This window comes from Rhineura floridana, chromosome 12, assembly GCF_030035675.1.
Source record: "Rhineura floridana isolate rRhiFlo1 chromosome 12, rRhiFlo1.hap2, whole genome shotgun sequence".
In the NCBI taxonomy this organism is placed as follows: Eukaryota; Metazoa; Chordata; class Lepidosauria; order Squamata; family Rhineuridae; genus Rhineura; species Rhineura floridana.
Genome location: NC_084491.1, coordinates 9,053,617 through 9,081,582, shown reverse-complemented (window position 1 = coordinate 9,081,582; position 27,966 = coordinate 9,053,617). Strand labels below are relative to the sequence as shown.

The window sequence follows — 27,966 nt, the reverse complement described above, 5'->3', positions numbered from 1 at the left end:
CCTCCCCTAACAGCAAAGAACACCCCCCACCCACCCCCGCTCAGCCACTGTGAGTGCCCAGGCCTAGAACAGAGAAGGCTGCCCGATGTTTGCGCAACAGAAGCCGGATCTTCTCATCGTCTGAGTCAGGGTCCAGAGGCTTGTTGTATTCGTCATCTTCGTCAGAGACAGAGCGCTCACCCGCTCCAACACCCGCTCGGGTGGAGGACAATGACGGCTCCAGGGCACTCTTCTTTCTCCATTTGGTGCGCCGGTTCTGGAACCAGACCTGGGAAGGAGGGGTGGGAGGCAGGGGGTCAGGGATGCCCAGTGCAAAAAGGTGCCTTCTGGTTAAGGATGGCAACGTTTTTCCCTATATGGCTCCTAATCCTTAAACAGCTGTGTGACTACAAGCAGGGATAGGAGAATCGCTCAGTTTCAGGTTCCCTCAGGTCCTCATTCTTCCAGTCTTACATTCAGTTCTCCATATTTCTACTCCAGTTTGCAATTAAAAAAAAAAGTCCTCATGAGAATTCATCAGCATTTTTGTGGGAATTTCTCCTAATACACACATTTTTGTGTGCAATTTTTCCCATAGCACACATTTTTGCAAAGCAATTTCCCCATATATAATGCAATTGTGTATTTTATTTTCACTAACATGCATTTTTATGCACACTTTACCCTAGTATATGCATTTTTGTACTTATTACTTGGCTAGAGAACTGCACTGCAAAATTCAGAGAAGCACCAATTTTAAAGAATGGCTGAGCTTCAGTTTGCATATTGTTTCGGAAAGTGTGAATTAAATAAGTTTGCCTTTAAATAAATTGAATTTCTCCACCATCCCTAATGACAAGCAGAAATGCAACAGGTGAGGCTTTCCCCTCATCACTGCACACCTGGGAAAAAATGTCACCAGCTGATTTTCTGCTAGTTGCATGGCTCTTCAAGGCAAAGGAGCCGTACTGGCAGAAAAGAAGTCGGCAGTCTTGGCTAGGGATTGTCTCTTCACCCTGAAGGAAAAAGTGCTGACAGTGTTTTGTTTAAATTATGGATGAGAAAGTTTATTGATCCAATGCTACATCTTATTTCTCATGCACATCTGAATTTTGAATTGCTGTCATTTAAATTTCCCAGAAGAAGGACCAGAAGAAGTTGGGTCCAAAAATGTGTTCGATCAATATACCTTTTAATTATCTACCACATTCTTTTTGGGTTGTGTTTCCAGTTACTTTTTGGGTTCCTATTGTTGCTGCACTAAATTATGGATTGGCTAAAATTTCTGTGGAAAAAAACCAAGCCCTGACTTTTTTTTTTTGTATTCCTTGCCTCTTTTGAGGTCCTTCTGAACTGTTGCAGAATTTCAGTTCTCCCTTGGAAAATATTCAGTGAAATGGCCTCTGCAGTTTCTCCACCTATGAATTTTGGACACAATAGTAGATCCAGTTTTAATATTGTTTAAATTTATTGTTGTTGAAGGACGCAGTGTGTGTGGGGGGGTCCTCTTCTTTTTCCAGGCTTCCTCTCTTCCTTTGTCCACCAATTTGAATTAACAATAGAGTTTCCTTCAACATCAAGGAAGCCAAAACTTATTCCGTCAGAACAGAGTTCTCTAAGAAAAGACGTTGGACAATATTTCACCTCCCCCCAAGATATTCAGCAAAATGCCCCCCACCCACAAATAACAATGGAGATTTCTGGGAGGCCATTTTAGCTCAGTCTTTAGTTTAAATTATATTTATTTTAGGGTTACAACATTTAGGCATTACATTTGTTAGATCAATTGATTAATAACTAGTGTGGTGTCAAAACCGCCTCCCCTTTGGTTTTTTGAAAGATTTCTTCTGCGGAGTGACTCGCCTGGTGTAATGGAGCCAGGGGAATAGCCTCCCGGGAGTGGTGTCGCTGCCACTTACTGGGAGGAGGAAGGCCAAGGCAAGACTAATCCGGTACTCTTGATAGTACATCCCCACAGCCCCGACCTCACTGTCGTCTTTCCTGTCAGCATCCTGGTAAGCGGCAGTGATGCTGCTCCTGGGAGGCTATTGTTGTGGCTGTCACACTGGGTGAGCTAATCCTGTTTCTTCCTGCATCAAATACATTTTTATGTTTCAACCTCATTCTGAGGCCACTCTGGAACGTCTTCATAATTTCAGTGGGTGTGGAGTTAAGCTTACCTTATCATTGGCCCCATCTGCACTATACATTTAAAGCAATATAACTTTAAACAGTCATGACTTCCCCCGAATAACCTGGGAGTTGTAGTTTGTTAAGGGTGCTGAGAGTTGTTAGGAGACCTCTATTCCCCTCACAGAGTTACAATTGCCAGAGTGGTTTATCAATCAATCCCTCTTCCTGGGGATCTCTGGGATTTGTGGAGAAAAAGAGGGTCTCCTAACTCTGAGCACCCTTAACAAACTACAGTTCCCATGATTCTTTGGGGGAAAGCCATGATCATTTAAAGTGGTATAACAGTGCTGTAAATGTATAGTGCAGCTAGGGCCATTGGGAGGTGGCCATATTTGATGTTTGCCTTTTTCTTTCCAGTAAATGTCTCTCTAATGATCTGCAGCCTCCCCAGCTGCCAGCACTTCCAGACTTGAAAAAAGTGGGATATTGGGGAGGCTGCAGAGTGCAGAACATTGGACAGATTATTTGTAGAATGAATGAAACAGCCCTTGTCCGCCATGAACTTGTCTCTTTCTAGTGGATATTGAGTTTCTGCCTGTATGATATCGAACCTGTTGAGGACAAGCTGTAGTGGGGTGTCCTGTTGTCGACTCTTCCCTAGCCTCTTGTTCCTGGCCTTGGAACCTGCTCCTCCCATCCCGGGGGCTCTAAAGAAGTCTGTTTAGGGCACAACAACAGTCACGGCTTTCGCTTCGTTCGTTTCCCGGCCTTTTCCCTCGCGGGAGAAAGGAAACGCGGTACTAGAACTCCACTCTCGCTTCGAGGTAATTACCACTGTGGATACGCCTCGTCTCAGTCACACCCACACACTCAGCACTCCCCTCCAAGGTTTGATTTATCCTCACCTGTCTTCTGGTGCTCTGCTTGATCCGCTTGCCCTGGCAATCAGAAGGTTCTGGTCTCGATTTACTGGAGGTCCGCTGACGATACTCTGCTGCCTCGGCTGGCCTGGCGCAGGCCCGGATGCAGGCCAAACAACTTGGGCCTGGAGCGCTCTCATCCAACTGTCTGCAGCCCCGTACGAGACAGCAGAGGTCGTCTGAGGCGGATACTCCTGGCTGGGCTACGCCAGTTTTGTTACAAAAGGAGTCAGGCCTGAATGGAGGCCAGACTGATAGGAACTCTATATTCCCTAAGATGCCGATAAGGAATAGAGACGAGACCAGAGTACCGCAAATGCTTGCCTTTATTGAACCTTTGCAAAGGGAGGGCCACTCTTAAGTGACTCTCCAGAATTGCTGACAGCCATCATATTTATAGGCTATAGATGCGTCACATACATATCATTAGAAATGCATAGCTAATCAGAAATACATCATTGTTTGATTTCTCAGTATCTGTCTATTCTGGTCCACTTCTCTGTTCTCCCTCCAAACTTCCTCTATCCTTGACCTTTGGTCTGGTAAGCTGGGAACAACATTTTTAATTGCGAATAAAGCTGATAAGCGGAAAAACTCCCGTACTTTTTCATAAGGGAGGCAAGCATATGTTTCATTTAACATTATTTGATTTTATTCCACTATAACATTTTTAATTTTAACTCATTACAACACCACTGAGAAGAGTCTTCTAACATGCTTCCTTATCCTTTCCTGCTGATTGGAGCCAATCAGAGTGAAAGGAGGTGAGTCAGCCACTGAGAAGACTGAGTGCTGGCTACTGAAAACTCTCCCCTTTCCTGCTTTTTGGCTCCTAGGTATGTCTGGTGCTGTGGTAGAAGTCACTAACCAGGATCTCATTCTCAACCCAACAGCAAAAAAGAGTGATGGGCTGTGACTGTCATGAAGTGACCCTGCACTTCTGAATTTGCCACTGCACTCCTGTTTCTGTCATAGCACTATTAAAAATCTTTTGATAAAAAGATGGTCCAAATTAACTAGGCAGCAGAATTGTTTTCAAAGGGTTAGTTATTTCTAATATAAAATTTGTGGATTGCTGCCCTCATTTTAGAAGACACAATTCCTTTCTCCGTCTCATACATGGACTGTCTCTTCTAAAACTATGCCTGCTGCGATATGGACCTGTGTTTATCTAAAAAAAAGTATGCCTTTTTCTTTAGAACTTTTGTTATATTCCAATGCAAATTTATTTAGATTTAATCATGTGATCAATTTACTAAAATTCATATGATTCATTGGCTTTCTTTAATTGGGTGGCAGTATTAATTAGTTTGCTTAGATGCACACTCATTTTTTAAAAAAATTAATTCAGATGCAATCCATAATCATAATTTTGAAAAAGAATAGCATTCAGAAAGCAATTGCTAATAAAAGACTATTAATCCGTGAACTTCTAAACACCTCAATATCATCATAATTCAAAACCAAAGTAAATCTGCCACTGTATTTTGATGGGATGTGCACAAAGAATTTTGAAACGGACAGTGCTTTAACATGTTGCCTGAGCTTTGGAAAACATTCATGAAAATGGAAGAAGCAGGTCACCAGTGAAGCTTCTGACTGAGGCAGGGTTAGCCCTACCAGAGGGCAGAGTAAGGCAAGTGCCTCAAATGGCAAACACAGAGGGAGCAGGGACAGCCTCCAGCTGCTTGCCAATATTGAGGTAGGATTCAATTGCCGCTCTGGACAGCGGCACACTTGCAAAACGGCTACCCGCCTCTGATGTAACAGGGCTGGCCCTGGGTTGAGAGTAGTTTGTTCAGAGGTAGGCAACCTTTTTGCAAGTGGGTCGCTGCAAAGTCAGGTTGAAAGTCAGCTTCATGTGCAAAAAGTGGAGACACGTGGCCCTGATGTCAGTGGGGCAATGAATCTGCTCCGGGTTTTAGTCCAAACTTTCAATGAGCTCCTTGAAGGTTCGGACTAAAACCTGGAGCAGATTCACTGCCCCACTGACCATGGAGCTACCATCTCTACTGTATAGCAGAGACAATGGCAAGCAAGGGTGTTTCTCTCAATGCCATTAAGAGCTTCACCTGTTGATTTCGGCCCACCATGTTTAAAGCTGATAAAAGCAGGCCATGCCAGTTCTACCCCTTGCTCAGTGGCAACCTGAAAGCAGGAACATGTGCCTTTAATGCTATAGCACACATACAGACCTGCCTCCCCCTGCTTTGGAGCCATTTGGGATATGGTACAGGAAGCAGGCCATCGTCTGTGCCACAGCAAAGTGCCCAGGCCATCCTGCTCCTGCCATTTGTGCCAGAGTGCCAGCACCTGTGTCGCAGGTTAGTTACCCACTACATATTCCTTTAATGACTCTGTGGGCATCCCTGTGCATACTTCACTCCCCATCTTAGTAAAAAAGATACGGACCACACACAACTCTGTTATCCCTTTTTACCCCTGATCAGCAAGTAGGTTTGTGTGTGTGTGTGTGTGTGTGTGTGTGTGTGTGTGTGTGAGAGAGAGAGAGAGAGAGAGAGAGAGAGAGAGAGAGAGAGAGAGTTTGATAGGGGGTTAAAGGCCTTGTGGGGTGGGCCTGCAGGCACATTTGGAAATCTAAGAAATTGTCATGAGCACTACAAAATATCCATAACAAAGAAGGAAAGCAGGCAAAGTGCAGAACCTGCCCCCACAAACAACAGGCAAAATATCTACTACTCCTCAAACTAAAACACAGACAACAGAGCAGGCAACCACCCCCGAAAAACAGGCAACCCCCCAACCAACCCCCAAATCAAAAACATACAAACAACTTTTATTTTATTTTTAAATAAACTATTTGGAAGGTTCTGTGTGTGTGTGTGTGTGTGTGTGTGTGTGTCTGAGGGTGCTGTGGTGCTTCACTGGTGCCATGTTGGAACCAGAGTCTTAAATTGATATAACACTTAGTTCCATTGCCCATAAATGCCTCCTCTCAAGGTGGGTTTTTTCACCTCCTGGTTTTCAGCTTGAGGATCACGCAGAACTTTTTGGGGGGTTGGATTTGGCCCAAGGGTTGCCAGTTGCCAACTTGGGTCACATGGAGTCCATCAATGCCACTGCTGATTCCTTGACAGTGGCAGTTGGTAGCTCCATGTCAGTGAGCAGTGAAATCCACTCCAGGTTTTAGTCCAAACTTCAAGGAGCTATCCAAGGTGCACCTTGGACAGCTCCTTGAAAGTTTGGATAAAAACATGGAAGATTCCACTGCCCCACTGACATGGAGCCACCAGTTGCCACTGCTTTAAACAGTCATGACTTTTTAAAACCTGGAACAGATTCCACTGCCCATTGACATGGAGCCACCAGCCGCCACTGGGTTCACTCAACCTGGCGTCTCCCCAGCCTGTTGAGTAGCAAATGAGTTTTACTGCTGGAGCAGCACAGGTTCCCCATCAGTGCTCTATAAGTTTATCGCCCATGCAGTGGCGGCTGGTGCCTCCATGTTATCTCCTTGAAAGTTCAAACTGAAACCCAGAGCAGATTCCACTGCCCCACTGACATGGAGCCACATAACCTCCCCATGCTCAGATCACAAGGGAACAGGAAACTCACCTTCACTTGGGATTCACTCATGCCAAGGGAATAGGCCAATCGGGCCCGCTCTGGCCCAGCCAAATACTTGGTCTGTTCGAAGGTTTTCTCCAGTGCAAAGATCTGGTGGCCCGTGAAGGTCGGCCGGGTGTGTTTCTTCTTGTGGAGGCCATCATCCGCATGCCCTGCAGCTGTGTGGAGAGAGATGAGCAGGATGGTCACTGTTGAGCACCAGAGAATCAGGAAAAAAGTTGTTTGCAGTGACCCCAAAGCTGGCTAGTACTGCCAATATTGCCTACCAGGGAGGACAACCCGTCCAGCAGCCACCCACATGTCAACCTGCCACCTACCACAGAGTGAGGAACTTTTTTCAGCTTGGGGGCCACCTTCACTTCTGGGCACGCTTCTGAGGGCCCTATGCCGGTGGGGATGCAGCCAGAGGCAAAAGCAGGCGGAGCAATGAATGTAAATGTCTGTCTTTGTCAACACATGCTCACACACACACACCTCTCCATTTCCCACCTGAGAAAGCAAGAGGCACCATCAGAGTGCAAGGAGACATTTATTCACTTATTTGTTGTGTTTATACACCGCCTTTCTGCCAAGGCCCTCAAAGTGGTTTTACAGTTTTAAAATACTAACAAATACATGGTGTAAAATATAATACATCAGACTTCTCCTCAGCTTGACTAGTGGTCTCCTCTATTGTCCATTAGGTGGGTGTTTTGTTCCGCTAAGCCAGGGGTGGGGAATAGGGTTGCCAGGTCTCCAGTTTCTGCCCAGAGATTCTGGAGTTTTGGGGCACTCTCTGGGTCTCCGAGTGAGTCACCCCAATCTCCGGACTCTCAGCTTTCTTTTTTTAAAAAAATTAAGTTTCTAGGTGGCCTGGTTGAAGAGATATACACCAGAATGTCAGCTGCCGGCCCTCCCACAACTTCTGTTAAGAGCTCCTAGTTGACTCTACCATTTCAGGTTTGTAGCCAATAAGGGAAGTCAGGGTTGTGATTAGGGTTGCCAAGTTCAGGCCCTGAGACTGATCCTGTATCTTTAGGAGAAGAGAAAGTCAGCCAAGTGCAGGTGTTCTTGCAACCCTGTAATGGGAAAAACCACAAGGTGGAATTCTCTCTTGCCCCTGCACAACTTTTAAAGATACAGAAGACCTCTTGGTTGCCAGGCCCAGCCTGGAAGGCCCAGCCTGGAAGGGAGAATTCCACCTTGTGGTTTTTCCCATTACAATGTTGCAAGAACACTTGCACTTGGCTGACTTTCTTTTCTCCTAAAGATACAGGATTAGTCTCATGGATTGAACCTGGCAACCCTAGTTGTGATTAACAAGGGATTTGTTGACCTCCAGGGAATAGCTAAAACCCATTGCAAGGCAAGAAAACTGTTGTTTTTTCCTGCTTATCTGAAAATCTCATAATCTGAGTAAATTTTTAGCTTTCAGCACTAGCAAAGGTCTCTCTGTGTCTGTGTGCAGAAGATCTAAATGTCACTATAATGTGTTATGTTTTTCTAATTATGAGGAATCAAACAAGTTTAAATTTTCCTGGGCTGTTGAAGAGGGCAGTGTTTTGAAAACCTTCCCAATATGAAGCTTTAATCCTATACTTGCTTTTCTGGGAGTAAAGCTGCAATGCTAATCCCACATACTGGGAGTAAATCCCATTGAATTCAGTAGGACTTACATTTCAGTAGACATGGTTAGGACTGTGCTGTAAATTAATGGGACTTTTGAGTGAGCATAGCAAAGGATTGTGTTTGTGTTGTAAATCTTTGTCTCTGTCTCCAATCCTATTTTTAAAGCAGTTAGGCAGGGTTTACTTAAGTGTCACTGCTTTTATTTTGTAAGAAACTAATACTGATCTTATTTAAAAAATGTTCTGCAATGACCAACTGGTTTAACAATAAACCATTATATGGGGTGTATGTTTTTCACATCTCCAGTGTGTGTGTGTATATGGAGTCTTTCCAACTTCCCTGTGAGGTAGGCTTGCTGATTGGAAACCAAAGCAGCTCACAAGAAGAAATAAATCCCTTTAAAATCCAATAACCATAAACAAGTATAAAACAGTTGCAAAACAGCTTAAAGTGGCATGATTCTGAATGTTGGGCTGAGTGAGTGAAGTTCCTTTTCCTTGAGGTTGCAGTTCTGTGCACCCTTCCCTGTTTGAGTAAGCCCCATTGACTACATTGGGACTTGCTTCTGAGTAAACATGCATAGCATTGTACTACAAATATCTTGACAGGTTGTGTCAATAATACAGTCATGCTTATATAAATATTTCTTCATACTATGTTCCAATAAGTATCTGATTTTGCACGATGGTTGTACATTATTATTTCCTCTACATTTTACATGTACTCTTGTTTCTTAGGGTGGTCATGGCTCCCCTCTATTGTTTTCCCTCTGAGGGGCAGATTAGGCTGAGAGATGCTGAGTCGCCCATGGTCACCCAGTAAACTTTATAGCTCATTTCCATTTTTAAAAAATAATTAAAACAATTTACATGCAGGCAAAGTTTATGAAGCAGATCCATACAATGCATTTAAAGCACATCCAACTCACATTTAAAGTGCATGACTTCCCCAAAGAATCCTGGGAAATGTGGTTTCCCCCTCAAAGTTATAGTTGCCACCACCCTTAACAAACTACAATTCCCATGATTCTGTGGTGTGATTCATGTGCTTCAAAATGTGTTAAATGTGCTTTAAAGGAATGGTGTGGATCTGCCCTAGGTATGTTCTGCATTCATTAGTGAATTGAAAAGAACAATTTTAAAAGCTACTTTTTTAGACAGGGGAAGGTCTGTAGCTCAGTGGTAGGGCATGTGCTTTGCATGCAAAGGTCCAAAATTCAATCTCTGGAAAAGACTATTGCCTGGAATCCTGGAGAGCCAGTGCTAGTCCATGTCATAGGTACTGAGCTAAATGGCCTGAGTCAGTATAAAACAGACTCCTTAGTCGCTAAAGGTTTAAAGAGACCCAAGGGCCACAGTGACTCCAAAATTTATTTATGTATTTTATTTACAACATTTATATATTGCTTTATTGTAAAAAACCTCAAAGTGGTTTACAGAAGGAATTAAAACAATACAATTATTGGCAAAAAAGTTAATAACAGATATTTAAAAACATTCAAAATAATACAACCAACAATGAGTTAAAAACAGATTTAAAAAATAATTTCTACATGCCTAGGTAGTCTTGCCTAAACAAAAATGCTTTTAGCAGGTGCCGAAAAGAGTACAATGAAAGTGTCTGCCTAATGTCAATAGCGTAGGTGCTGCCACACTAAATCGTAGGTGCTGCCACACTAAAGGACTGATTTCTCACAAGAGCTGAACAAGGACTATGTGGCACCCGTAACATGGAAAGCACACCTTGAACTTGGCCTGGTAGCAAATCAGCAACCAGTGCAGATTTTAGAGCAGAGGTATTATGTCTCACTCATGTCAGCAATCGTGCTACAGCATTCTGCTCTAACTGCAGTCCCTGTGTCAGGTTGTGTTGCATGGGGATTTCTGTGACCTTGGCTGACTGGCTGCCAGAATTTTTTAGTTTTGGTTTTTGGTTAGGAATCCTGACTGGTTGCAAGATGCTGAGTTTTCTGTCTTACCCATAGGAATCTTGTTGTGGTTGGTACTGTATTGCATTTAGTAAATCATCACTGTCTTTTCTTTTTCTATTTCTATTTGCATTTCATTTACCTTTAACGTCACTCCCTTTCATCCACAGAAGCAACAGCAGTAGATCCACGCATTCAGTTCAGCCCTCTTAAACTCACTGATGATGCATCTTGTTGGTTGGACGATGGTTCTTGCCCAATAGTGGTAAAAGAGAATTCACATACTGGGAAGTGTGGCTTCCACTGCTGTTGTACCTTCTACCTGTGAAGGTAGACCAAGCCATGTGTATTTTCTCTCTGTCAGTTATTACTCACTGGAGTTGGGTTGGCTGTCAAAATGAGTTTACAGCAGCCCACAGGATAGGCAAGAAAAAGTAGAGAATCTTCTTACTCTTACTCATTTCTCAAAACTTTTCTGAAGTGAAGGGTTAAGTCTCTAAAGAAGTTTGGAGTAGCCATGTTAAAAGGCAGGGGCAGGGCATTTCAGACAGGGGGTTGCCAACCTTGCTTTGATATTGATATCTTTGCAGAGGATCCCTATTCAAGCTTTACCAACAGCACAATCCAAACCATATCTACTCAGAAGTAAGTCCTATTTCTATGGGGCTTAATCCTTTAGTAAGTGTGCTTCAGTGGCATCCATCCTTACTCCTGAGCACTCCCATCTAACATCTCCACAACACTAGGCTCCTTTCTTCCTACAGTGGCCTTCTGGTGACTGGGCTGGCCTAAGGGCAATTAAATCTTTCTTGCCAGAAGCCAGTAGGCTAGATTAGATGTTCCCTACCCAGGCTCCCTAAGCAGGTGAGAAGGAATGATCCTGTCTGTTCAGTTGGACCTGGAAACACCATTTTGTAACTAAGATTTCTATCCTAATTTCCAATCAGAGATTTTTTTTTTGAGTGGCATGCTCCAAGCAACTGTGGTGGATGCTTAATGTATCATGCTTAATGACATCACTAGGGCCCACCCTTGTGACATCACTAGGGCCTGCCTTGTACATCACTGGGTCTGCCACTGAAATCACAGGGTTTGGGATGCTTCTGACCTGGCATCCCTAGTGGGGAAACTTTTCCACCCCAAGGGCCACATTCCGAGGGCCATATGCCAGTGGTGGGCAGGGCCAGAGGCAAAAGTGGGTGGGGCAATGAATGTAAATTTTATCTTTGTACAGTAGGCTAGTTTCTATACACATTCATGTGCCCCTCTCTATCATCCATCCAGGCAATTAAGAGACTTTAGGGGTGTTCAAGGACACATTCCAGCCAGGCCAAAACACTCCAGGAGGGTGTGAAACAAGGCAAGTGTCACCTGGGGAGAGTTCTGAGGGCCAGATAGGGAGATTTGGGGGGCCGTACCTGACCCTGGGGCCTGAGATTCTCCACTTATGTGCTAAGCTTATAATGTCTTTTAATTTTATCTAATTATGGGTTTCTTCATCTGTCTTGTTTTGGTTTTAGATACTCTTTTACTCTTTTTGTATTAATATTTTATTGTTGCAAACCATTCCTTTTCTTAGAGCAAATAAAAGCAGCAGCAAAGTGCACACACACACACATACACACACATACAAATTTTGCCGGGATAACAGCATTTTGAGAAAATAGGTAACTGCCTCCCTGCAAGCTATGGTCCCAGTCCTAATCGATGCCTCTCCAGCTGCTTTGTTCTTTTAACTACAGCAACAAGCAAACTACACTTGTGCAAATATGAAGTCATTTTTTAACATAATGTGTAATTTGGCCCAGGGTCTTGTTCTCACAAACAGCTTGTTCCTAGGATGGACACTTATGCATCGCCGAAAAAGAGAACACTGTTTTGCATTAAAAAATTGCCTATGCTAATTTCTATGTATAAATGCAAATTTTGACATAATTACCATAGTTTAAATAGAAATGCAATATATTGCATGTGCAGAAGACTGTGTCCCGTATGTCTGTTCATTCTACTGTCTGGCTACTGAATGTTGATGGCAACTTCAAGGTCCCTGCCAGCGGCCTTTCTTCTGGTTCTTTATGTTCGACCAGGCACTCTTTCAAACAGAGGATGACTTCAAATAGAGGACTATCCTCTGACAAACCTTTAAATAAAGGACTGCTCTCTGTAAAGTAGGTCACATAGTCACCCAACCTGTTCCTAGACTTTACTGTTTCAAGCCACAGGTTGGGGTTCCTAGACAGAGCATGTTTCCATTCAAAAAAGGATCTATACATAGAAAATGAGGAAAAGGGTTAGGCTTGCACCCTTCTGCCTGGCATCTAGTTTTCTACATACAGTATAACCTGACTACAGTTGTCCATGTGGTAATGAGTGTTGTGGCACCGACCCTTTGGAATTCCCTCCCCTTAAATAGTAGACAAGCGCCATCTCTGTTGTCTTTGCAGCACCCACTGAAGATCTTTCAACAAGCCTTGTAAGTAGAGACCTTATCCCAGTCTGCATTGTTGGAAATATTTTTAAAGATGGTTTTAAACATTTTTTTTTAAAAAAATGTTTTTAAGATGTTCTGCTGTTAAGACTTTTGAGAAAGGTATTTTGTTTTTAAGATGTTTTTAATGTTTTGTCACCTATTTGCCACCCTGGGCTCCTTCTGGAAGGAGGGGTAGGATATAAATGTAATTAATTAATAAAATAAAGAAACCTCCAGATTGAATGAGTGCAATGTGCTCTATGCAGGGCTGCCCTTCAGGTTGATCCAGAAGCTGCAGCTAGTGCAAAATGCAGTGGCTCGACTGCTCACCGGGGCAGAATATCACCATCATATTACACTGAAAGAATTGCCGTGGCTGCCAATTAGCTACCAAGCTCGGCTCAAGGTGCTGGTACTGTTGTACAGCCTTATACAGCTTGGGACCAGGAAGGAGACCTATAAGATCATCTGAAACCCTACATACCTAACCAATCATTGCGTTCTGCACGACACGGCATTCTGCAGATACCATCCTTTCAGGAGGTCTGTTCCACACAACGCTGGAATCAGGCCCTACCCTTTCAACCCCCCTGCCATTACGTATCAGACAGGTGCTTTCTCTATTGTCTTTTCAGCATCTGCAGCATGAAGTGACTTCAAGGCCCTAGTCCTCACAAAGAGCAGGTGAGCTGCCTCACCTGTTTCTCGATTTTCCCATTTCCAAATTGAAACAACAACAATAACAAGAGACAACAACTGGGACCGCGTGCGTAGGTCAGTTGTGGTCTTTCCTATGTAATGGATATGACATCCTGGTCTTTTGCACTCGATGATGTAAACTATATTGCAGGACCTGCAGATGATGTTCTGTTTGATGTAATATGTCCTGCCTGTCCTAGTGCTTGTAAAAGTGGCTGTCTCCCTGTACCTCAGCTGATGAAGGCGGAAACTGAAACATTTTGTTAATATAATAAAAACCTCTGTTTGGTTAATCACAATTACATTTATATATATATATATATATATATATATATATATATATATACACATCCACCGAACCTCCATTCTGTCCAGAGAAAACCTCTTCCATCATACTGAGGTGTCAAAGAGCAAAGAGCAACGGATTCCATTTGTGGTAGATTTCCAGCCGGCATCTCCTAACTATCACCGAGCAATCAAGGAGAGCTACCCCTTGCTGGCAAACTCTGAACATCTTACCAGAGCTATCAGCAGGCCTCCTGTTATAGCATTTCGCCAACCTCCTAATTTGTGCAGACTGTTGGTGAGAGCTGTGCTTAAGCCACCTATCACCAATCCAGGGTCTCATCCTTGTCACTCCAAACGCTGTATCACCTGTGTGTACCTCAGGGAGTCAGCCACTTTTACAAGCACTAGGACAGGGAGAACTTTTGGATTTACTCTGTGGACACATTGGCACCACATGGCCTGAACCTGGAGGACAATACAACCACTACTTAGCTTCTGCAAATGAAGCCCCTCTGAGCATTCCATCCTCAAAGCTCTATAACTGCCACCTTGGTAACAGCATTTGTATGTTGGCAGCTGATGAAGGTGGAAGCTGAAATGTTTTGTTAATATAATAAAAACCTCAGTTTGGTTAATCACAATTATGTTCATATATATATAGGTCCAAGACCAGCAAATACAAGGCATATAGGATGCAGTCATAAAATACACTTTTTCAAACCAGGTAAAACATTTTTAAAAAATATTTGAAACAGAAGTTAAAATTATTGGACCAGAGTTTTTCTACGAGCCATGGCAGCCACACAAAATTTCGCAGCCATGTCCGTGATCAAAGGGTCACGATCGTCGAGTAAAAAGTGCACCGGGTTATCTCCTAAGATTCTGGGCCTTTTAAGAAGACACGGGCAGATAAACATAGTGCGGAGATCAGAATAAAGGGAGCAGTATAATAGAACATCCTCTCCCGCTTCAACCGCTCCAGAGTCACAGATACAAACCCTCTCTTGTATCTCCCCTCAAGTAGCGCTGAGGGGAGTACATTAAATCTTGTGAGAGTAAATGCCTTTCTGTACTTAGTCCGCAGGTGCAGGTGCTTTTGCACTAGCCCAAATGTTAGGAAATGCTGCCAGTAGGCTCAGATTGTGTTAGAGCTCAATATCCCTGATACGCTGAGAAATGAGTTCTTTGGCCTTAAAGTAGCCGAGTTGCAGCACGACTGTCTGCGAAAAGCCAAGGAAAAGCAATTTGGAATTCACAGCAAGTTTCCACCTAGATTGGAAAGTGTCGGTGAGAGTTAATGGAGCAAGCCCTGGGGACAAAGCTGAGTGCCATATAAAAGTTGAGGTACCACTCTGGCATTGAACACCAGCATTGCCGAGGGGATGTACTGGCCCCCATTAGAGAAGAAAAACGCAAGTAACGCCCTAATACTTCTCTGGGCACTTTCAGCAGCGTTACTTAGGTGGAATTTCCAAGAACCAGAGGAATGAAAAATGATTCCCAAATATCTAAAAGAGGGAACTTGTTCGATCGGATGGTTATTTAATAGCCAGCGGTGTTTAAGCCGTTTGCGAGTGAATACTAAGATCTTGGATTTGTCATAGTTAATTACGAGCTTTTCTGTCCTGCAAAAGGAACTAAGCGCTCTCAGGAGACGATGCAAACCCACACATGTTAAAGATAGGAGGGCAGCAGCAGCAGCATACAGCAGAGATGACAAAGGTCTCCCCGCCAATATAGGGGGGTGAGCATTTACCTCGGCAAGGTGTTTAATTAAAGGGTTGATGTAAAAGTTAAACAACGATAGAGCAAGTACACATCCCTGCTTGACACCGTTATATGTTGGGATAGGGGCAGTTAACTGACCCGCACGATTACACCTAACCTTCACAGAGGTGTTCCCATGAAGGCTCTGAATCAAAGAGAGTAACCGCCTATCTATATTGTACTCCTCCAACTTTTTCCAGAGTCTGTCTCTGGGGATCAAGTCAAACGCGGATTTAAAATCTATAAACGCTGCATACAGGTTCTCCCAGGGGGAGACATACACTTCTCCACAAGATGTTGTAGCACCAACCCCTGGTCAAGGGTGGAGCGTCCTGCCCTAAAGCCAGCTTGTGAGTCAGCGAGGATCTTTTCAGCCTCGAGTCAGTCGAGAAATTTCTTGAGAAGGTGGCTGGCATAAAGCTTGCTGATGACACTCAGCAAGCTAATTGGGCGATAATTAGCGGGATCAGTTCTTTTCCCTTTTTTAAAAATAGGAATTATAATAGCCAGCCTCCAGTCATCGGGAATACAGGCTGTTTGATCAATATATGTAAAGAAAGCAGCCAAAAGTGGAGCCCACCAGTCTATATTGTTCTTAAGCAATTCTGGTGGCACATTATCACTTCCTGGAGCCTTTCCCGGTTTAAGCTTGTTAATAAGTGACACAATTTCCGAAATAGAGACTGGGGGCCATTTGGGGAGAGACTTGAGATTGTTGATCTCCTCACATATACATTCATTGTTTTGGGACTTAGCAAAAATCGCCCTAAAATGGGATTCCCAGACATTAGGTGGAATATGAAAATCCATACCAGGAGTGGAGGACTGACCACCCCTGCTCCAAAAGGTGGTCGAGTCCTTCACTCTGGCAGCATTTATCAAGTTTTTCCAGTCCTCCCTCCGGGCAAGCTGCTTTTTGGTCCTAATTAAAGTTTTATAATGCTTCTTGAGCTCAAAATACTCCGCCGGCAAAAATGGTAAGTCCAAGGATCTATAAGACTTATATTTACGCAGGATATAGGGCAGATCCCTGAACCTGAACTAACATTTGCAGGAAGGGATTCTGAGGAACTGAGACAAATAGTGGTAACGAGAGAGGAAGTTCTAAGCTTAATGGACAATATAAAAACTGACAAATCACCGGGCCCGGATGGCATCCACCCGAGAGTTCTCAAAGAACTCAAAGGTGAAATTGCTGATCTGCTAACTAAAATATGTAACTTGTCCCTCGGGTCGTCCTCTGTGCCTGAGGACTGGAAAGTGGCAAATGTAACGCCAATCTTCAAAAAGGGATCCAGAGGGGATCCCGGAAATTACAGGCCAGTTAGCTTAACTTCTGTCCCTGGAAAACTGGTAGAAAGTATTATTAAAGCTAGATTAACTAAGCACATAGAAGAACAAGCCTTGCTGAAGCAGAGCCAGCATGGCTTCTGCAAGGGAAAGTCCTGTCTCAGTAACCTATTAGAATTCTTTGAGAGTGTCAACAAGCATATAGATAGAGGTGATCCAGTGGACATAGTGTACTTAGACTTTCAAAAAGCATTTGACAAGGTACCTCACCAAAGACTTCTGAGGAAGCTTAGCAGTCATGGAATAAGAGGAGAGGTCCTCTTGTGGATAAGAAATTGGTTAAGAAGCAGAAAGCAGAGAGTAGGAATAAACAGACAGTTCTCCCAATGGAGGGCTGTAGAAAGTGGAGTCCCTCAAGGATCGGTATTGGGACCTGTACTTTTCAACTTGTTCATTAATGACCTAGAATTAGGAGTGAGCAGTGAAGTGGCCAAGTTTGCTGATGACACTAAATTGTTCAGGGTTGTTAAAACAAAAAGGGATAGTGAAGAGCTCCAAAAAGATCTCTCCAAACTGAGTGAATGGGTGGAAAAATGGCAAATGCAATTCAATATAAACAAATGTAAAATTATGCATATTGGAGCAAAAAATCTTAATTGCACATATACGCTCATGGGGTCTGAACTGGCGGTGACCGACCAGGAGAGAGACCTCGGGGTTGTAGTGGACAGCACAATGAAAATGTCGACCCAGTGTGCGGCAGTTGTGAAAAAGGCAAATTCCATGCTAGCGATAATTAGGAAAGGTATTGAAAATAAAACAGCCGATATCATAATGCCGTTGTATAAATCTATGGTGCGGCGGCATTTAGAATACTGTGTACAGTTCTGGTTGCCTCATCTCAAACAGGATATGATAGAGTTGGAAAAGGTTCAGAAGAGGGCAACCAGAATGATCAAGGGGATGGAGCGACTCCCTTACGAGGAAAGGTTGCAGCATTTGGGGCTTTTTAGTTTAGAGAAAAGGCGGGTCAGAGGAGACATGATAGAAGTGTATAAAATTATGCATGGCATTGAGAAAGTGGATAGAGAAAAGTTCTTCTCCCTCTCTCATAATACTAGAACTCGTGGACATTCAAAGAAGCTGAATGTTGGAAGATTCAGGACAGACAAAAGGAAGTACTTCTTTACTCAGCACATAGTTAAACTATGGAATTTGCTCCCACAAGATGCAGTAATGGCCACCAGCTTGGACGGCTTTAAAAGAAGATTAGACAAATTCATGGAGGACAGGGCTATCAATGGCTACTAGCCATGATGGCTGTGCTCTGCCACCCTAGTCAGAGGCAGCATGCTTCTGAAAACCAGTTGCCGGAAGCCTCAGGAGGGGAGAGTGTTCCTGCACTCGGGTCCTGCTTGCGGGCTTCCCCCAGGCACCTGGTTGGCCACTGTGAGAACAGGATGCTGGACTAGATGGGCCACTGGCCTGATCCAGCAGGCTCTTCTTATGTTCTTAGGAGTAGATTCTTTAAGGTGATACATTCATGATCAAGCCAGGGTTTGGAGTTATAATGTAGAATCCCAAGCCTTCCAGAGATTTTTAGGGCCAGCAGATTACGAATGGCGCTAATAAATTCCTGAAAGAGCTCTATCACTACATTTGGGGCCTTGGTGGTTATTATAGACTCACACAGGGAGAGAATTTCCTCTGAATGAAGAAATTTTAGCACGACGTCTGCTAATTTCGGAGATCATTTTATACGTGCAGCTCTATATTCAGCCAGCGAGTTCAGCATATTTCTCCTATTTATGTTATTTTCGCTAATACTCTTGGACTAAAACCCAGAGCAGATTCCACTGCCCCACTGACCTGGAGCTACCAGCTGCCACTGCATGGGAAAGATCTGTGCAATTGGCCCCTCCCGTGTGGAGTCACGCTTTCACACATTAAGCAGCCTTTGTGCCAGTGCTGTGCAGTATATTGGCACCACTGATGGGTGGAGGAGGAAGGAAAGTCTCCCGTTTGCCGGCTTCCCATAAGAGGCATCTGGTTGGCCACTGTGAGAACAGGATGCTGGACTAGATGGGCCTGAGCCAGCAGGCTTTTCTTATCCTCTTATGGTTTTCACCCCTGCTTAAGGCCCCTACCTTTTCTAACTCCTGACCCTTTAACAGAAGCTTGTGTGACATGGAAGTAGTAAAAGCAACTAAGGGGATTGTCTTGTTATAGTTGAAATTCATCTGTAAAAATTGGAGTCATGTTATACCTGAAGACCCTCTGCCCTGCTTGGCTCCTTGTCTCATATATTAGACCAGCCTTTGCCAACCTGGCTCCCTCCAGGTATTTTAGGCTACAACATGCGTCAGCCCAGTGGTGGCTGGGTACCCACTGGGGCTGGTGGGGTGGAAGGCAGGGGGGCCAACAGTAAGTGGAGCCAGAGCCAGTGAGAGGCAGAGACAATGATTATTTATTTATTTCCCACCTTTCTTCCAAGGAGCTCAAAGTGGCCTACAAACATGGTTCTCCCCCTCCCAATTTTATCCTCACAACAACCTTGTGAGGTAGGTTAGGCTGAGGGACAGTGACTGGCCCAAGGTCACCCAATGGGCTTCATGGCAGAATTGGGATTTGAACCTTGACCTCCCAGGGCCTAGTCTGACACTCTAACCACAACGCTGCACTGGTTCTCTAGCTCTAACTAATTCTAGCTTTGCTCCCATCCTCCTCCTCCCTGCTGAATTCTACACTGAAACTGAGGAGGAGGAGGAGGAGGAGGAATCCTGACAGGCAGCACAAGGCCTTGGGCTGGTTAGAAGGAAGAAGGTAGGCAGGTGGGGGTTGGTTGAGGTTGGTGGGCCAGTACCCCATTTGCCCCAATGGACCAACCTCCAGTAAATAACAACAACAGCAACAACAACACATTGCATCTACTTAATTTCCACACAGAATTCTGCTGTTGCAGCACGGAAACGGGGCCAGGAAAGGCAGCCAGGGAAGGTGGCAACCAAGTCCAAGTGACTGCATACCCCAGTGGTTAGGCTGGGGTGGATGAATCTGTCAATTTCATTTTCTTGCAGTTTCCCCCCCACCCCCAGATCTTAAGTTCCATTCTCCCCATTTCTACATCTCTTGCCATTTTCTTATTATTGCCACCCTGGGCTCCTGCTGGGAGGAATGGTGGGATATAATGCAAATAAATAAATAAATATTATTACTTTAAAACCGTCATGAAAATTCATCAGCATGTTAGTGCACCTTGCTCCTTTTATTTTGTTCCAAGTGGTTTCCCGCAATGTAATCCATTTTTTCTATATGTTGTTTTCACCAACATTTGCATTCTAATGTACACTTTCCTCCAACATATGCATTCTTTTGCACATTATCTGGTTGGAGAACTGCATTAAACCATTCAGGAGGTGCAAATTAGGTACATTCATATTAAAATGCAAACAGAACAGGATTTCTCCCCCATCCCTTCTTTGAAGAGTAAAAAAGCAAAACTAAATATGGCGAGGCGGCTCTGCTTCTTGATCCCCATGTCTGCCCCATATCTATCTACAGCGGAAAGTGGTAGCTCCAATGTCAGTGGAACAGTGAATCTACTCCAGGAAACACCTTGGAAAGCTTCATGAAAGATCGAACTAAGACCCGGAGTGGATTTGCTGCCCCGCTGATATCGGAGCTGCCAGTCTCCACTGTGCTAATGAACACAGCGCATGGGCACCAAGAAGTTCTATTTCACAACCCTCCTTTTAATGGATTGGAGCCACACACTGGCCATGCTCCTGAGTGCACGCGCACACACAGACTATATTCACACCATCCTCTGATTCCACTATTATTCCACTTTAAACCAGGGGTGTAGTAATCCAGGGTCTCGGGGGATCTTAGACCCCTTACTTTTTGCAAGCAGGGTCTCAGCAGGGTTCCTATATCTCCAGCATCCTATGAGCCAATCAGCATGAGAGTGTGTTAGCCACTGAAAAGTGTCTTCTAACATGCTTCCTTGTCCTTTCCTGCTGATTGGAGGCAATCAGAGTGAAAGGAGGTGAGTCAGTCACTGAGAAGACTTCTCAGTGGCTAACACTCTTCCCTTTCATGCTTATTGACTCCTAGGGACATTTCTTGTTGTGGGAGAAGGCATTAGCAAGGATCTCGTTCTCAACTCAGCAGCAAAAAAAAGAGTGTGTATGGCTGTGACTACCATGAAGGAACCCTGCATTTCTGAATTTGCCACTACACTACTGCTTTAAACAGTCATGGCTTCCTCCAAAGAATCTTGGGAAGTGTGGTTTGTGAAAGGTGCTAAGAGTTGTTAGGAGAGGTCTATTCTCTTCGTAGAGCTACAATTGCCAGAGTTCTCTTGGAAGAGGGCCTGACTGACTCAGGAAATTGTAGTTCTGTGAGGAGAATAGGGGTCTCCTCAGAACTCTCAACACCCATCACAAACTACCCTTCCCAGGATTCTTTGGGGGAAGCCACTACTGTTTCAAGTGGAATAATAGTGGAATCAATGTATGGTGTGAATGCATCCCCCTCTTCCCTTTATATTCATATGGGGTAGACGCATGATGAAATATACATGGCTACTCCTAGCCAGTTGAGGTGGCCCTTTATTATACAGCCACAAGAGTGGCTGTATACTATATTCAGCATGGATTTTTTGCATTCCGCAATGTTACCTCCATGCCATTCTGATCCTTCCCATAAGCTCATTTCAAAACAAAACCTTACAAAGCTTATAGTCCTGAACTCAGAAATGCTTGCTTAACAACCCTCTACATTTTCATGGTGATACACAAAACAGTCAGAAAGAATCAAGAGTTCAAAGTGTAAAAAGAGAGAGAGAAAAACCAGACCCCTTTGGGACTTTTTTCTGCCAGAGCTCTCATAATCTGTTGAAATTAATTAAAAATCAGCCATGTTCACAGAGGACCTGTAATCCTATTACTGACCTTGCCCCATACTCTGACCTTCATCTTCCGCAGTTTAAAGGTTTAAAAAAATGCCTGGCTGATTTTTAATGAATTTAAGAAATTTTGGCTTGAACTCAATGATAATGTTGGGCATGCTCAGTAAGAACCAAATGTCAGTGTTCTAAAAGCCAGACTCCCAGCTGCTGGGCTTACCTAATCAGGGGGCCACACCCACACTAGACTTTGATTTCACATGAGACAGTCATGGCTTCCCCCAGAGAATCTTGGGAACTGTAGTTTGTGAAGGGTGCTGAGTGGAGACTCCTATTCCACTGACAGAGCTCCAGTGTCCAGAGTGGTTTAACAGACAGGCGCTCTGATTGAAGCTCTGTGAGGGGAACAGGGCATCTCTTAGCAATTCTCAGCACCCTTCACTAACTACACTTCCCAGGATTCTTTGGGATAAGCCATGACTGTCTGAAGTGAAATAAAGGTCTGGTGTGGATATGGCCGGGCACAGCTTTGGTTTAAATTTGGGTGGGAGACTACATGTGCCTGCTGTAGAATAAAAAGGTGGGGGAAACCCTGAAAAAGAATGATACTGTTCACAATGTTTTCCTTTTGGAAAGCAAAGGGGCTTCCCCTCTGCCCAGTGTCCACCCACCCAATCTCCTCCCCTCTCACTCCCCTTCCTGCCCTCCTCCTTCCCCCCACCCCCAGGGGTAAATCCCACTGAACTCAATAAGCATGCAAATGATCAAACCTGCCCTCCACTCCTCCTCCCTCCTGTTCTCTCCCTCTTGCCCCTTCCCTCTCCCTTCCTTTACCCCTCCCTTCCCTTCCCCTCCCCATCCCCTTCCAATCACCTCCTTCCCCTCCCCTCTCCTCCTCCCTCCTATCCCCTCCCCCTTGTCCCTTCCCTCTCCCTTCCTTCACCCCTCCCTTTCCCTCCCCATTCCCTCCTTACCCCTCCTCCTTCCCCTCCTCTCCCCTCTCCCCTCTCCCCTCCACCTCCCCCATAGTCAGTTTTACCTATCCTAGCCATGACTGCACAGGAGGTAATCCCACTGAACTCAATAAGCATGCAAATGATCAGACCTGCCTTTTCCCTCCTTCCCCTCTCCTCTCCCTGCCTCCTCCCCTCCCCTCTTCCTTCTTTCACCTCCCCTGCCCACTCCAGCCCTCTGTCCCTCCCCCCCCGGTCAGTTTTACCTATCCTAAGCATGATTGCAGGGGAGTAAATCCCACTGAACTTAATAAGCATGCAAATGATCAATCCATTCTCAGCAAACTTTCACAGGATCCCATTCCTTACCTCCCAGACTCAAAAGCAGGGAAATTCACTAATAGGCAAAAAACCTTGTGGTTTAAGAATGTACATATAGCCAACAGATATTTCTATCAAACTTTAAAAAGCCAGGAAATTGAGCAGCTATAGTGAATACACCAGGGGAGCAGGAGACTTGACCTACTCTCTGAGATATTATTTTGCCCTACAAATTTGTAAAATTGCAAACACCATTTGGGTTGGTCTTTCACAGTCCAATCCACTTCCTGTGTAGCTTGGAAGAATTTCATAACATGTACCTCTGAGCATATGGTGAGTGGTGGCAACACCTGCAGTCAGCCCAAATAACAGAAACAAGACATGTGATGGGCTGATCTTGTTTTATCAGGGAGGAAGCAACTATATTAAAACAGTTGATATCATTCAGATAGTCACTTTAAATATGTTTGATTACTTTGCAATTTTAGTGAAGATTCCTATAGTAAATCTTTCTCTTTCACTTCTGTTTCTGTGAATACAGTATGTGAAGTACAGCAACACTTTGCAACACTAAAAAAAGTTCCAAAAACAATTGTGGAATAATGGCACTGACTGTTCTGCAGAATAGTTTCCAATGGACATGAGGAGTGTCTTACTTTGCACAAGATAAAACAGTGGGAGGTGAAATATATTCTAGCAAAATTCTAGGTGTGTTCTATGTTTTTAATTGACCATGCCCAACTTTCCTTAAGTGGAGTAGTTTAAGCACAGCAGGCCGACAACATGCATCTTGGGCAGGCCTAGTTTGTTTTTTCCAACAGCTAGAGCCATTACTTTAGTAGCAACATATTGTAATCAGTCTGATTTTACATCAAACTGCAGTTTCAGATTCAACAATGCGCCCAAACAAACAAAAAAGGCTATCTTCACCATCATATGACATTGACCAATCAAAAGGCTTTGAAATTAATAAAAATAAATTTGACACAGATGTCTACGATGAATAATGAGAGAAATATAATTTTCTAGGTGAGATTCTCTGTAGAAACAGTAGTAACACAGAAAAGAAGCAAAGTAAGAACACCAGCAAACACACAAAAATGTAATTCTTGATCTTTGGAGATGGCAAGTGTTGCCACCACTCACCATATGCTCAGAGGCACATGTTACCAAATTCTTCCAAGCACCACAGGAAGTGGATTGGACTGTGAAAGACCAACCCAAATGGTGTTTGCATTTTGACAACTTTGTAGGGCAGTCCAATATCTCAGGGAGGAGGTCAGGTCTCCTGCTCCCCTGGTGCATTCACTATAGTTGCCCAATTTCCCTGCTTTTTAAAGTTTGATAGAAATATCTGTTGGCTATAGGTACATTCTTAAACCGCAAGGTTTTTTGCCTGTTAGTGAATATTTATAAATTTATTTCATTACATTTACCTCCCGTCTTTCTTATACCAGGAAACGCAAAGCAGTGAACGTGTGGTTCCCAGTTGGTCTCCCATCCAGGCACTGACCAGACACTGACCTGCTTAGCTTCAGCAAGGAGGTGGTGGTCTCACTGAGCTTCAGACTAGGACCTTCGCATCTGTATAGCATTCAAAGTGCTTCACATGCATTGTCTAGACATAATCTTGAAAACAACCCTCTCAGTCAAGTCAGCATTGTTTAACCCAAAACTGCAGTTGGGGGCACTGAGAGCTAATGTGGTATAGTGGTTAGAGTATCAGACTGGGACCTGGGAGACCAGGGTTCACATCCCGACTTGGCCATGAAGCTCACTGGGTGACCTTGGGCCCATCATTATCTCTCAGGTTAACCTACCTCACAGGGTTGTTGTGAGGAGAAAATTGATAGGGAGAGAAGCATGTTTGTATGCCACCTTGAGCTCTTTGGAGGAAAGTTGGGATGAAAATGTAATAGTAAAAATAACTAAATACATTGAGGCTGAGAGAGGGCTGGAACATATGGAACAAGCTGCTTTGTACTGACACAGACCGTTGCTCCATCTAGCTCACGCTGACTGGTAGCAGCTCTCAAGGGCTTCAGACAGGGAATTTCCCCCCGGTCCTACCTAGAAATGCCAGGAATTTAACCTGGGACCTTCTGTATGCAAAGCAGGTGTTCTGCCGCTGATCTACAACCCTTGCCCCTCAAGAGCACTGGGTCAGCCTTACCCAACCTGGTGTCAGTGCTGGCTGGAGCAGATGGGAGTTGTAGTCGAATACATCTGGAAGGCACCAGGTTGGGGAAGGCTGCCCTAGTTTTTTCATGGCACAATTTGAACTGGAGATTACTGATTTGCAGTTGTTTCCTCATTTTTTTCTCCCAGGTAGGTGTGTGTGTGTGTGTGTCCGTGTCTTTTTTCTGGCTCTACCTGTGTGCCTGACAGAAATTAAACAGGTAAGGTCCCCACCCCACCCTGCTGCCACCACTGGCTGCATTTCTGTGTGTCTGTGTTAAAAGCACAAGAGCAAGAACAGGCAGGGAAAGAAAGAAGGAAAGAAAGAAAGATGCCGTGGTAACTTTTGATCATGTCAGTGTTGGAAGGGCTCGGGATGGAAGGACCTGTCCATTGCAGTTTTCTTAGTTTCTCATTTTTCTGATCTTAAAAGTGGTTCTCTACATTTCTGCAGCAATTTGCATTTAAAAACAAAAAACAAATCCTCATGAAAATTCTCCAGCATTTTAGTGTGAATTTATCCTAATAAACACATTTTATATGCTGTTTGGACTAATGTACACAGTTTTGCAAGCAATTTATCCTTATAATGCATTTTTGTATGTTATTTTCACTAATATATTCATTTTATGCACACTTTCCCCTAATTTTTGTAAGCACTGGTTGGTTGGAGAACTGCATCACAAAATTCGGATAAGTGCAAATGTTGAAGGATGGTTGTGTTTCAGTTCTCATGTTGTTTCGGAAAGTGCGGATTTGATAAACTTGGCTTTGAAATGTGAACTGAATTGAATTTCTCCCCATTCCTATCCTCCACCCCATGTTCTGGCATGAACTGAATTGGGGGGAAGTGGAGGTGGAGGAGGGTGTGCCAAGGAATACAATCTGAGCCCAACAGCACCCCCGATGCCAGCCCCAACCTCCGGCCCCCAGATACTTTGGACTCCAATTCCCATCAGCCCCAGTGACAATAGCCAGTGGTCAGGGATGATGGGAGTTATAGTCCAAAACATCTGGAAGGCTCCAGGTTGAAGAAGGCTGCCCTACAGCAAGGATGGGGAATCTGTTCCCCTACGGTTCCCATCATCCCTAGCTGTTGGCCATACTGGCTGGAGCTGATGGAAATTGGAACACCACAGTGTCTGGGGGGCCACAGGTTCCTTATCCCCTGCCCTAGAGGACAGGGTGGGGTACTCCCTCTGCCAGGGCTCCTTCCCAAGCGTCTGTGCCAGCCCGCTCCACGCTGGGTGCCCCTTGCCTTTGGCACACTTCTTTATTGAGCCCCATTATCAGCAGCGCCTGGCTACCCAGCACCATCCGGCATTCCAAGGGGCACTTCCGTGGCAGCCAAGGACAAACTTTGCCTGGTTCTACTGAGAGCCGCTCCCTTTTGCCCAGGAAAAGGGAGGCAGAGGGCGGGCGAAGGAACCAGCCACCTTCCCTGGACAATCCTGTGGCTGTCTGAGCAACTTGTTCAAGAGGACGAGGGGACCTGCCCTTCTCCTTCCCTTCTTTTCTTTCAGTGCAGTGACTAATTTCTAAACAAGGTGAGGAGTGTGTTTGGGTGGGGGGAAGCTGAGAGATACGTGAGGATCCCATGGCTCTCTGACCTAGAAGGCCTGCCACAGTCCCAGGTAGAAGAGGCTCCTTGGGATCATTATAAACTCTGCACATGCTCAGAGATACTTGTCTGCTTGTTTCCCATGTTATCTCTTGTTACTTTTTCTCTGGTCTGCCACTGCCGTCTCTCATACCTTCAAAACCTGTAAGCTCCTAGGTCAAAGACCTGCATTTTTTGTTCCTATGTAACTTGGTAAAAGAACAATATACACGAATGACTCTGTATACATAGCCACCTCTTTCCCCCCTTCAAATCCCTCCTCATAACTGACCTCTTCCTTGTACTGTCAACATAACTTCTTAAGCCTCCAGTTCAAACAAAGGCTAACATGTCTAATTGCATTTGCCTGTATTCGTTCCTCAATTTGGCTGCATACACACCATACATTTAAAGCACATCTCCCCCCCTCTGGTAACTGTAGTTTGTTAAAGGTGCTGGAAACTGTAGCTCTACCTGGGTTTCTTGCTGGGGAGGGGGGATGTGCTTTACATGTATGGTGTGCATACATCCCTTGTCTCTCCCATTTGTCACTGTGTTTTCTGGCCTGCTGCTGAATTCAGATTGCAAGCGCCTTGGGGCAGGGACTTGTCCAAGTTATTCGGCACAACACAGCGTACTTGACTGGTGCAATAATCAGGAATTGTAACTACTTTGCATATTCCAGGGCCAAGTCCTGGCTCAGGTTAAGCCTTGCCAAGTTCCTTTCATCTCTCATGACCGAGGGCTCACCCTCTCCTGAGACCTCTCCTGGCAATCTGCTAGACATAGAACAAATTACCCACCCACCCCATGGCTAGTTCACTACTCACGGTTGTTGCATGGCCGACCTCCATGCCAGTCCTGTCCCGTGTCTGCCCAGCAGCTGCGGCCCCTGGCCGAGTATTCACTACTGGCCTTGGAGAAGTTCCCCACTTGGGACCCGTAGTAAAGACTCTGGGTGCCCATTCCATTGAATCCGCCAACATGGGAGTAGCTAGAGATGAGGCCGCCATTTGGTGGTGCGACCGGCCGGCTTAGGATATCACTGATGCCATGTGGGGTGCCTGCAGCCAGCTGGGCACTCAGCCCTGGTGGGCTGAGCTTGTAGAAGGAGTTTTGCACCGTATATTGGCACATCGGGGTCTTCACATCTGGGAACGGGGGCAGAGGAGGGTTGTTGAGAAGGAATGTCCCCTGTAGGTTGGAGTCCATAGCTCTGCTGCTTGCTGGAAGAGAAGCCTAGGGTGGTCAACCATGCAGCGTCTAGACTCTCAGGGGTGCACGGCACATTGAAGGTACCATACCATTCAGAAGACCCCGGGGCTCTGCTTGCCAC

At 44.7% G+C, this 27,966-nt stretch overlaps 1 protein-coding gene across 1 annotated transcript; it reads right to left on the bottom strand.

Annotated features, from left to right (window-relative positions):
• Positions 1 to 40: 40 nt before the first annotated feature.
• NKX6-3 (NK6 homeobox 3) lies at positions 41 to 27,842 on the bottom strand. Its single transcript, XM_061592894.1, has 3 exons — positions 27,461 to 27,842; positions 6,609 to 6,778; positions 41 to 268 (listed from the first exon to the last, which is right to left on the bottom strand). Exons 1-3 carry the CDS (start codon positions 27,840 to 27,842, stop codon positions 41 to 43), a joined length of 780 nt encoding a protein of 259 aa, XP_061448878.1.
• Between the last annotated feature and the right edge of the window lie 124 nt (positions 27,843 to 27,966).